At 38.3% G+C, this 13,070-nt stretch overlaps 1 protein-coding gene across 15 annotated transcripts in view; it reads right to left on the reverse strand.

Annotated features, from left to right (window-relative positions):
• Nucleotides 1-2,585: 2,585 nt before the first annotated feature.
• ABLIM2 (actin binding LIM protein family member 2) overlaps nucleotides 2,586-13,070 on the reverse strand; it is a 128,265-nt gene continuing 117,780 nt past the window's right edge. For all 15 annotated transcript variants that reach the window (XM_033061247.1, XM_033061242.1, XM_033061238.1 and 12 more), the window contains one exon: nucleotides 2,586-4,329. In XM_033061247.1, the coding sequence (XP_032917138.1) occupies nucleotides 4,216-4,329 (114 nt within the window). In that variant the 3' untranslated portion in view covers nucleotides 2,586-4,215. The remainder of the gene's footprint in view (nucleotides 4,330-13,070) is intronic.

The following is a 13,070-nucleotide window of genomic DNA, read 5'->3' on the forward strand; positions in this document are numbered from 1 at the left end:
CCCCTTAACCATAAGGAAAAGAAATACCAAAAGGTCAGACAAAAATGCCTTTTCAGACAGCTATATGGTAACCTGGCATGCATGGTTTCCTATCTGGAATTGCTGGTCAGCTATTCCTTCAGCAACCATAAAACCCCACATATTCCTTTGTCTCAAAGACTGTGATGATGAAATGCTGGCTCTTTCATTGCTCAGTTTGAGACATGTCTTATTTAAAATACATGAGGTGAGAATTAGGTCCTACATAAGGTTGACAGGAGCAGCTGAGACATACAGCTCAAATCCAAGAATGAAAATGAAATTGCTGACAGAATTCCCCTGCTTCTTGTATACATATCAAAATAAGTTTCTCCAAGATCTATATTGATCCTTTTGAGCTGCATAGCCACATCCATACTTACTAAAATGCTGAAGATGGCCTTGAAAACAAGACTATAGAACAGTAACTTAATAACTCTAAAGAGCATTATCTAAAAAACAGCCTATGAGTCAAGACTCAGTTTTTTTACTGCCAACACCAGACCACACTATCAGATGGAACATTCTGGCAAAGTCTTATCTCATTACTCTGGATGCCTTTTCCATTTCGTAATACTATATAAGATTAGCATATGGAACCCTATTAAAATAAACCTGAATATTTACTGTGCATGTCAGTCTATCCACTTTAATTAGATACTCAAAGTTCCTGAAAGAAAACTACATGACTAAAATTTCAATTTGCAATTGTTAAACAGTGAAAACATGATAGATATTAGAAAGAGAAATTTGTATACTATGGTCTGGTTTATGGAGTTTACGTGATGTACAGACAGCTTAGCAGTGAAGTAAATTACAATGCTACTCACTTTATGGCCCTTTTACACTGGTATGTTTGGCTGGTGCCAAATCCAGCACACAATATCATACTATGAATGTGAATTAGGCAGGAGAGCATAACTGAATAAGTCACTGCACCATATGACATAGATGCTTTAAATATAGAGTGATACATTGGCATGGATCACGTGAAAAAATGAACAGCTTACCGACCTGTGCCACCTTTGCACAGAACAGACATCTACAGACCATTTCAAAATTTCATGGGAATGAAATAAGGACACACAAGAGTACTTGTTCATCTAAAGTCAGCAAAGGTTTTGTGTATGGAAGCCAAAATTCCTTTTTGGTTTTGGCCAGTAGTAGGAACGTAAGTTGATAAACTGACTGTCTTCTAAAACATTTTTGCGTGTTTGGCATTGAATGCATGCCTGTTTAGTGAATAGTAGAATGAGCACAAAAAATTACTGTGTTAGGGATTTTTTTGAGATCTGTGCAATTCAAAGTACTTTCCTGATTGCTTGAAACTGATTTGGTAACCTGGTCTAGGAACTGCCAGTGGTTTAAGACTGGTATTCCACTGACTTGGTAAAAACTGGTTTATTTCCCCCAACAGACTGTAGGCATAGAATTAATTTCATCCAAGATTAGATAGTCTGCAATGTGCACTTCTGCAGAGGGATTGCTTTCTTTATATTCAGTGGACAGGAATATGATAGGGGAAATTCATCTCACATTTTGAAAATTGGGATGTGAATGAAAAGCTTTTTTTCTCTTCACAGACCATAAAAGGAAGCACAGAATGACAAAGGAATTTGCCAGCAAATATAGAAAGAAGAAGGGCTACAGTTCCTAATAGAATTGGGCATTGAGATAAGAACTGATGCTCATGAGCTAAAAAGTCAAGACAAGAGTTGTGCCTGATTTAGCTCAGGTAGGACAAGGACCTCCAAGAGACACTTTTAAGGCTTGACAGTGTAACAGATGACCTGTCTCAAAACAGTGTAAATGGGTCAAACAGCTGACATGAGCTCACCACTCACTTTCTGCTGGGGCATAAAACAGTGGAGCAGCACAGAGCTGTTGAGTGTCTGTGGTGCTCAGTAATGCACTTTTTCCTGTATTACAGCATAGTTGAATCCTACACCAATGCAAAAGCTGCTGTGGTTAAGAAATTTTCAAATTGTTTACAAAAATCCATGCTGAACCTGATCTGCACTGATACATGGGTTTCTTTATCAATCTGTGATTTTCTTAGTTCCTGAGAAGATGCCTGTAATGTGTGGATGGGAAGAGTAGTCATCACCAATGTCAAATTTCCCCTTAATAGCTTTCCAACCAATTGTTCTCCTGGATTTAGTTTTTCATGGTTGCAATGGACCCTGCTGGTCAAATTTAGGATTGGCCCATTTCAATGGGCTGCCAGTTTTCATAAAATAATGCAACAAGCTATTCTGAGGTTGGAGAGCATTATGGATGTGGTCTAGATGTGATCAGGACCTCTCATTTGAAACTGGCTAATGGTCCTGTACACAGGCTGAAGGTTCTGCACATCACCAGGGAAGCAACTTCTGCTTGGTGAGATGTGCCAGCTGCTTGATGGATTGTTTAAATCAAGACCAACTTTACATTCAAAGGTACACTCAACGCTCTCCTCAGTGAGCAAATTCAATTGAAATTAGATATTATTTACATTAATATCACAGGAAGACCTTATCCAGAGCAGCAACATGATCTAAAAAATTATACACACATTAGCAAACTCATTCAGTTATGTCTTTGTTTTAATGAATTTTTTTAAACATTTGTATCATCAGACAAAACATTTAGGTCATGAGAAAATATTTATTTCCAACAGCATGGACTTTGAAAGTTAGTTGGAAGAAGGCATGTTCAATGCTATGATTTTTCCAATGCTGGGCCTGTTGAAATTGTGTGTTGTAGTGCATATATTAACCAGTTACCTTAAGGGAAATGCAAAAAGACATAGTGAAGTAGGAGGTGAGTACAAACATCCAAGGCAGTAAAAATGCAGAATACTGACACATGGCTGAAAAATGTACTTTTTGTAATGCTCATTTAGTATCACACAAAACTAGCAACTCACTTAAAACATTCTTTGTCAGCAACCATACATCTGATTAAATGAAACTATTAAATTTAATACAGTCTTTCAGCTGGAAGAGATAGTAAGGTCTAACACTTATATCAAATGCTTGATTTTGTTAGCTTTGCTTGTTATTTAAGATAGTTTCAAGGTACTGCACTGGTATCACATAGTTGGTTTTTTTTCAAATTGGCTCGTACAGAAACATGCAAATTGTAATGCATGAGGGTTTTATGTATTTGATTCTAACTGTTTGTATTATTGATACAGCACACCAAGCTTTTTTTGTTACATTTTATGCTGAACTGTTCCATTTCCACATCTATCAAGTGCCATCACAGTTTTCATGGCTTACTGTGTAAAGCTGAGAAAGTAAGAATGCCTTCACTAGGACATATCTTAATGAAAATAATTCTTTTATAGATAGATATATCTATCTAGGTAGTAATTAAGATTACATGGTATTTTATCAGCATGAAATGTAAAAAAACCATTCTTCAAACACCCCAAACTAGTAGGAAACCACAGTCAACTGGCACAATACACTCTTAAACCAGTTTCGTATAAGGCTTCAGTTTTCCTGATGAATGGAACTAAATCTTAGTAGGTCTGTATACATATTAGTAATTATAACTGTTTTATGTCACAATATATTCTTAATAAAATAAAAACTCTGGTGTTGTAATTAAAGATAGCTAGTTACCTTCTAGACAAATATGATCTTTTAAAGAGTACGCTGTGTTTAAATATAAGAAGTAGAATTAAGGTGCTTCCATATTTCTGCTTTCATTCTTAAAAAGTACCACAGATAAACAATTGCAATAATTGCTTGCGGATATGCTTTTCTTTGGCTTCTCCCATATTTTCAATAGCAGCTGATCCCCCGCTGGAAAATTTCTATAATAATTACTTACTTGATTTTGTAAAAATTGCATTATAAAACTGAATGGAACAACATGTTGGATGCATTTCCTGTGTACAGCTACACTTTCTTCACATCCTTTCAGAATTTCCATTTGCATCAAGCAACAAATGCAAGCAACAATAAATTTAAAGCTAGATTTTTTGCACATTGTAAAGTGGGTAGGACCAGGAGTTACTGACAAAACCAGCTGGAAATGCAAGATTAGCAAATTGTCTGTATCCCAACACATTACCATCTAATCTGTCTTGTTTCCCTGACACATACTAACACAATGAAGCTGGACAATGGTTCAACAGCAAGTGCATGTGATAGTTCTGGCAAGACTATTTTTGTTTTGATTAAGCACATATTTCATCCAGGAGGGTTAGAAAAGCAGGGCCTTTTTCTTCAGGTCATTCCGCTTCCAAAGTGCCAGACGATCAAATTCCTCAATACTCATTTTGAAGACTTCCTGGAACTCTTCAGGGGACAAATGCCTCTTGAAAATGAAAATACAAAAGATATCATTAAGTTTGTCTGTGCACAGGAATATTTCTGCCCTTAGTTTTAAAACACACCACAAAATAATGCATTAGGGTTTGCATTTAAATTCCAAAATTGTTTCTGGAAAAGACTGCATTGAAACCAAATGAGCTCAGAGTAGCTGGGAAATGCAATTATTGATGGAAGTACTGACTTTTGAAAAAAAGTAGTCTTTCCAATATAGTTCTAACCAAGCAGAAGCTATGGTTTTTTGGGGAAAGTATGTTTATCCAGGGTGCCTGATGACAGAGCACACTGAGACAAATTTAAGTTATTCCAGGACTTTAAAGAGATTGATAACAGTGTAATTTTAGAGTTGGATTTGCTTTGCCTTGATCTTTAATGAGAGCAGTGGACACCACACTGGTCCACTAATAGCAACCTTGTAACAAAGGAGAGAGCATACTGCTAAATGCTGAAATCCAAAATGTGCTTATCCATGGGGAGAGACTCAAGTCAGAAATTCAGGCTGGATAAAGCGGGGGTTTTTAAATGTCAAGAAATACGCTTCTATTTGATGTTTTCATGCTTTAATATTAAAAAAAAAAAAAACAAAAAAAAAAAACCAAAGAATTGGAAGGAGGAAGGATAACAATTCCCTAGCAATTATTAGCATCCACACAGAAAAGGCAGAAAAGGCAAACATGTGAATGAATTTGGAATTAAAATTTCACTTTCCATTTATTAACAGAGACTTCATCTTTTTAATGCAATTTACTCAAGAAAATGAAAGAAATTGTTTGTAAGAAGTCATTATGTATAATTACTTTGACTGGTTAACATGGGTCCTTGTTTCTTAAGAAAGGACAGCCTTGGAGTTTTTTTTTTGCCCTTGGGATTCCACATATTCAGAACAACAGTGACCAAGATCTTGGAACCGAGCCTTCACTTTTCATTTGACAAATGACAGCAACCCACCATAAGCACTGCCCATAGCATGGAACAAACACACCATGCATATTTAGCAAAGGAGATCATTTTTCACTTGAAAATGTGCCACACCTGACAATCTATTTTAGAAACAACCTCTCATTGACAGAATTTAATTCTATTGGGCTCAGAAAGAAAAAGTAACTTCTCTCTGCATTGCTTTTTTAAGAATATTTTCCTGGTAATCCAGTGGACAAATGTAATCACATTTAACTTGAGCAACTTCCCACAGCAAGCAACATGTCTGTAGGCTGTAGAATTGAAAAAGGATGAGCAAAGTGCATAATATTTTATTTTATTTTACTTTCTAGATTGTGGATAAGACTCAAGACATCTCACTCAGGAGAAAGCCATAGAAAACTGTAGCTCTTATTCAAAGAGAAAATGAGAAAGCCTATATACCCTTGCAGGTAAAACTACCTTGCCAATCTTCCAAAACCATAGAAAATGACATAGAACTTTAAAAGAACTATGTTTTCACCATTTTTCTTTTCATGAGGTAATTTTTACCATGTATTAAGAGAAACTGCTGCAGTCTCATCAGATCTGTTCCAGTACTGAAGGTCAATGGAGGAAAACTCAATGAGCCCTAAATCAAATCACCCCTTTCCTCCAGAGTGCCAAACATTTGCTACGTCTTCCCCTCCTAAGGAAGCTTGCCACCCATCTCAGCACAAGCTGTGCAATTCCCCCTTCATTCTCCAATGTTGTACTTTGCCATTTATCCTTTTGCTTTGCCTCAGGCTTAGTGAGCCTTTGATCCACACGCAGCTATCCAAGCCAGAATTAATTTGTTGTGCACTGTGCTCATCTGCCAGTGCCCAGATGACACCACCTTCATCTTTGCATACACTCATTTTCTATTTCTTACACCTAAGTTTTGTTTTATAGCAGCACCATTGTTTTCCTCCTCACAGAAGGTCTCATTTGGTGCTGCCTGGTCCAAAAGCAGTTGACAATTTCCAGCCCAGGAACAAAGTACTGAGATGAGGAAAGCATAAACTCATTTCCATATCCATTCAATTAGAGAGTTTCTTTGCTTTTAGTTTTCTTCCACATATGCTCTCATCTCAAGGACTAACAAACTGACTTCCCTATTAGCAGTTTCTTGCTCCATCAATGCTTTATCCACATGCAAAAATAATTCTGGTAGAGGGGAACATCTTCCCTTTGGTCTGAATTCTCTCTGAGAATGCCAGTCTGTCCCCCATTAACAATTTCCTGCTGTTGTCCCTGCATCTTAGAAGCTTTCACCATACCCTTCTTCAGCACCATGGGCTCCCAATTTGGGACTGACCCCCCAGCAAAAAGTTCTGTCTTCAAATTTGGAATAAAACCTTGGTCCCAGAAAGATATCATCAAACTGGCAGAGCTTCAGATAAAAGCAATGGAAGTAATCATGGGCTGCAGTCTGATTTATGAGGAAAGGTTACAAGGCCTAAGTATGTCTAAGCTCAGCCAAATGATGACTAAGGTAAAATATGGAAATACCTACAAGTATGTGAAGGGTCTAAACACCAGGGGAATACACCAGTGTCAGAAGTTTATGGTCACACTTTTCCATGTATATGTGATGCTAAATTTTGCCTGCACTATTGTTAGGACTTTCCTAACAGTTTTCCTTAAAGCTTTAAAACCTAGAGGTCTTCACAAATCTAAAGGCAGAAAAAAATCGCACCAGTAAGAAATCCTGGATTGATTAATCTTTCTTCTCAGGTATTGGAATATTAATTTGTCTTAACTGAAGCATTACCTTCTCTCATTAGTCAAACAAAAGAAGGGAAATCAAAATCTATGAGGAGGAAAAATGAAAGATGCTCATCTTAGGTATGAGAGTATGTGTGAAGCTATGCCTTACAAGGCCAAGAACATGATTTCCTTTTTCTTTTTTCAGTAATGTATCAGCTCAAAATATCCAGCTATGTTAATAATGCATCACTGGGCCATTAAAGGAAGGAACGGCCAACCTTACTAGCAAAAGCAACATTAATTCCTTTTTTTTACTACAGTTGGCTTTGTTTACATAGGAAGTCTGGGTGTTTTACAGTGTGCTAGTAAGTGATTCCTAATTCCCTTTGTGACAGTTTGGCCATATTCAGGCAGCTTAACTCAATCTCCTTCTCTGCTCTGCATCAGCAGCAAGGTTGGGCACATTGCAGACACTGAGGAGAGTACACAGGACCTACCAAGGTCCTGTTCTACCCACGCTCTGAACTCAGTGTAAGTGAGGTAATTTTGGAAGCTACATTATGATGTTAACATGATGCTACCTGAAAAACTTGCTAAAAGATATGGGAAGCAGTTTAAAGATGATTTTTCTCAATGACTGCTGTACTGGACCTCACAGCATCAGAATATCAGCATTTGTGACATAGTTAAGTGTGATACTGCTACAACAGAAAGGACTATGGCATCATGTTGTTTTGATAAAATTTTATTTGTGTCAATCTGAGGCTTTTATTATAGATATACAGAACTAAGCAAGGACTGAGCTCAACCTCTCCACTGCATTGCAACCACTAGAACAGAAAATCACCATCCTCTATGAAACACGAACATCAAAATGACAGCAGAAACATGACCTCATTTTTTACTCTCAGAACAAAAGTAATTAATTTCACATTCAAATACTTGCTTCAGAGTGTTATCTCAGAAAGAAGTGGTGCTTTTCACTATAAATTAATGAGGCTTGTCTCTATTTCTGTGGTCTGCTAAAAAGCCAGTAATATTTCTAAATAGAGTTATAATCTTTATTTAATTCAATGAGATTTCTTTTTCCCATAAATAATTTAGTTTTCAATGAAATTCAGAGATGCTCAAAACTAATACACAGTGTCATGGTTTCACCCCAGCTGGCAACCCACACAGCCATTCACTCACTAATGCACTAGTGGGATCAAGGAAAGTGTGAGAGCTGGAAAACTCATGTGTTGAGATAAAGACAGTTTAATAGGGAAAGATAAAGCCACACACAAGCAAAGCAAAACAAGGAATTAATTCAGTGCTTCCCATGGGCAGGCAGGTGCTCAGCCATCTCCAGGAGAGCAGGGCCCATCATGCACAGCAGTTACTTAGGAAGACAAAAACCTCCAAACGTTCCCCTTTCCTTCTACCCCCCACTTTATCTACTGAGCACGATTTCACAAGGTCTGGAGTATCCCTTTATATCAGTTTGGGTCACCTGTCCTGGCTGTGTCTCCTCCCAGCCTCCCATTCATCTCCAACCTGTATTCAGCACAAATCCAAAACACAGCCCCGCACCAGCCCTGTAAAGAAAATGACCACAGCCAAAACCAAAACTTAGGAATGTGGGATTAGTACGAATAAGTCACAGAAGATAAAACTGCAGTACATGGTGACCAGGGAGTGCTTCACAAGCATCTTTGTTCTGGGTCAGTAACAGGATGGGAGTCCTCATGTGAAAACCTGCTGATGTAGGAAACTCAGAGGAGATCCTATTTCCTCATGAGTCGATATTGAACCTATGAAAGAACTCACTGATGGCAGCACGTGATGAGTTGAAGACTAGAAAAATCAAGGTCCTAATTCCTAGAGGAATTTAAAACCTCAGGTTTGTTTCTCTTTTGCTCTTTGTTTTGCTATATTCATGGGAAATGACAGCTGAGCACTACACTGTCTTTGCTTGAATCTGTAGTGACTCTTGCAGCCAGTCTCTCTGAGGCACTACTGAGTACACAGTTTTATAGAGTGTAATTTTAAGTAGCTGTCTACTTCAATTCATTTTATTCAAAGTCCTGTGACACTTCCAACTTCTGACAAAAAATCCAGAAATAAAAGCTACAGGATCTTCTCCAGAGATTTCAGTATGAGAAATACTCAAAATAAATAAGGATTAATTGAGAAGGTTTATTCACAAGTAAGTGAGTGTTCATGTAAATAATCAAGCCTTAGCTCTTCAAGTTGGTGCACAAGCTTTGCTGATGACATACAATCTTCTCCTGTAGTAAGATTCAGGACTGTGGAAGTATCTCAACACTTAGAAAATAATAGCTTCTTCCCCTCTCCAGTTTGTCTTTTCTTCACTGCCCTTCCACTTCCTTCTCTCATGCCTCTCAAGGTTAGCCCAAATAAAACTCTCAGATGGCCCATTAAAATTTGCTGGAATTTTTTTTTCCTATTGACTTTTGAATCCTCAATTTGCTTTCACAAGGTTTGCACTCCTCACCCCTCTTTCTGTTGCACTGCTGGGGCTCAGCAGGCTTTTCAAAGGTTTCTTCTAAGCCTGCTGCATGGCTAATTACAAAGCTGTAATTAGCCATGTGCCACATTCCCAAGGGAGTATTGAATGTTATGCTCATCTACAGCCTAATTAAGCTTCATGCTCTATAAATATTTGGAACTATTAAGTAATTATGTGATTGGGGAGGGCAAGTTAAGAAATGGCATGAATTGCCACCTAATGAACTTTAAAAGGAATCAAAAGATCACTAGGGCAGTCTGCTGATCAGAGGATAAGGCAGCAGGCACCTGCAGTTGCCCCAGATAAGGACAATTAGAGGCTACACAAATAGTTGGAGCCCTTGTGCAGCCAAGCCTTGCAGGATCTGCAGATCCCCCTCCACACAGCAATGTGGGTCCCCAGAAAGGTCCCCAGAGAAAGCAGTGTAATAGAAGCAGTGAGGAAAGGAGTCTGAGACCCTTCCCCATGCCCAGATCACCCCAAGCACCTCTGCAAGGCTCCTGCATCTGTGGCTGTATCTCATCCAGTATTTCAGGGCACCATGAAGCCTCACAGAAAAGCTGCGTTCCACTCAGCACTACCACTGCAGGGTACTTCCAATCTCACCTCCTGGGAAATATCACAAGGCACACAGAAAATCTTCAGCAAGAAGATTTGTACAGTCAGTATTTTTCCCAGCTGAATCATCCATAAAGGTACAAAAAGCTGGGATAATGTATTTCTCTCAGGTATGTGAATATATTATCTACACAGCATACAAACAGAACATCTCTGATGACAATCTGTCACCCTCCTGTCATTCAAACAAGCCTTTTCATTACTTATATTGACATAAGTCATTGCATTAAGGTGACAGCTGATAAAAATTTCTGTATAATTAAGAAAATTCATAAGTAAAAACAAAACTTGGAATTCATAATAAATTATGAAAATATAAAGAAGGTAATGACTTTCAAAAATGTCATTTGTTTGAGGCACAAAATACCTTATTCTTAAAGAAGATTTTCCAGTTTCCCTTAGTTTGGAATTTAGTGCGTCTGTGATATAAATGTTCTACATCTAATCTCTGCTCACTCCTACAGTGTTTCCACTCACACAGAAATTACTTTTCACATCATATCACATCAATTCTAATGCATATTTCCATTTTATAATGGCTCCTTTTGTAAAAGGCTTTGAAATCTGATATAAACACGCTCTACTGATCACAACACAAGCACATGCCTGGAATGAGAAACACCACACACGTATTTTTCAAGTTAAGCAGTGTGAAGTGGCTCTGCTGAAGTCAGTGACCCTCACTTTTCCACCCCAGGTTATGAGCTTTATTGTGAAGTGAGCCTATAGCCCCAAACCCAGCCCCAAACTGCAAACTGTGAAACACACAGCATTCCAGTTGTGCTCTCATTTTCCCCACCTGAGCTCCAGAGGAGCTGGGACACACAATGCTACTTGTATGAATGACATTCAGGAGCTTGGGCTCTTAAAAATTCAGGCTCAGTTACTGGAAACAAGTCCTAAAATGGTTGGAGCCCAAATGGCTGGAACCCAGGGTGATTGTTGAATGAAAACTAGTGGAAAAAATGTTATCCCTAAAGCAAATCCAGACAAGCAGTTCCAGGAGGAAAAGCATGTTTGACTTAAAGTGAGTGCTCTGCTCAAAAAAGACCGCACCCATGTTTAAATCTCTCATTTCTGTTTATAAGAGAACAAGGTAGCAAATTAAAGTTTGCTACTTGACATTCCTGAGTACTTTTTCCTTAGCAATTGTCTCAGTTAAACAAAGAATGAGCAGGCTCTAACAAAAAGCAGAACAATTTACTTCCTACTGCATTTGATAGGCATGAATGGATAATGCTCTTAAGCCTTGGCATTCAAAAGAAACAGCTAAAAAAACTTAGATACATTAAGATAAGGAAATCAAATGAAAACATTAAAACATGGTTTCTAAATGGAAGATTCTAACTACGTTGTTTTTCAAAACTACTAGCCTGTGACCACAAAAGAAATCTTATACTCTGTGATCAAAGCAACTGCAGAAGGAGAAAAAATATAAATCTATGCAGTTGGGTATGAACTATCAACTTCAATGTGCAAGCACTGAACAACACTGTTGTGACTGAACAGGCAAACAATATCCAATGTAAGATAAAAGTATCAAGTGCATGCTGTTAGGAGCCCAGGGCTCAAATGATAAAGGAATTCAAGTACTTAAAAGAGGTTTCAAAATATTTGAAAGTGTCTGTAAACCCAACTTCCTTTGAGAAGCAGCAGGTAAGGAATGTGCCAATGTGTACCATCCAAAGGTGATATCTTAGTCCTAAAAACTCAGAACTTAAGTTGTCCAAAATGGGGAACTTTGGTACAGGACACTTATATTTTAACTGTTGCATTAAAAACAAAACAAAACAAACTGATAAAAAGTTCAAAGATAGATGAAATTGTCTATATCTTTTCAAATGAAATTGCAGAAAATTCACCAAATAATCACGTTCTGCAATTATACTATATTTTCACAGAATATACCAATCTAGGCAAATTAGAGACTTACAGAGGTCTTCAAAGCAGGGCCAATTTTAAAGACCATGAAGAACACAAAGACAAAACAGACCATGTTACTCAAGGCCTTGTCCAGCTGTGTTCTGCATGCCTTCAGGGTACAGACTCCACAGCTTCCTAGGCAATCTGTTCACTGCACTGCTCTTCCAGTGAGGAACATTCCCCTTATATCCAAGTGTAATTTCCTTTCCTGCAACTCCTGACTGCTGACACCTGGCTTTCCAGTGCCACCTTCTGGGGAGGGTACGTTCTGCCCCACAACCCCTTTACTACCCCCTTTACTGACTCATTTTCAGCTTGTTTTCCATCAGCATCATCAGGTACTTTTCCTCAGAGCTGTTCCCCCCATCTTGTTCTGATGAATAGCATTACTTGGTCACATGTGCAAGGCTATGGATTTATCTTCACTGAATTTCATGATGTGCCTGTCAACCATTCCTGCAGCTTGCCAAGTCCCTCTGAACAGAGGCTCTGCTCACCTAAGCATCAGCTGCAGCTCCCTCAAGTTCATGTTACCTGCAACCAAGTGAGGGTGCAATTCCTCTTCTACACCCAGGTTGTATAATCCACCCCTGTGTTACTGCTTTGCTGTTCTGCAGTGTTATGTGAATGAACTTGTTCTCCACCATTTCCTGTTAGAATAGCTCATGGGAATGCTGCTGTGTTCATCTAACACTACAATAAACAGCACTGTGGTAGAGAGAAACTCCTAAAAAAATTCCTTGGCCAAATCTTTATCTACTGTAAATTCCTTGCATTTCTAATCAGCTTACACAAAAATGAGATCCAGGCTATTTATTCAAAATCCAAAGTGCCAGTAACATATTTAAAAATCAGCAGGCTGCTCATCATAACCAGTTCTTGGTGCTGCATGTATTAGTTCACTGTTGGCACAAACATCTCCTTGGAAGAGCACAAGGAACTGGGTACTGTCTCACTGCTGAGTTAAGACAAGCAGACAAAAACAAGCTGAGTGTTTTTATGCTTAGTTACATGTACTTTTGAGG

Source organism: Catharus ustulatus, chromosome 5, assembly GCF_009819885.2.
Source record: "Catharus ustulatus isolate bCatUst1 chromosome 5, bCatUst1.pri.v2, whole genome shotgun sequence".
NCBI lineage: Eukaryota > Metazoa > Chordata > Aves > Passeriformes > Turdidae > Catharus > Catharus ustulatus.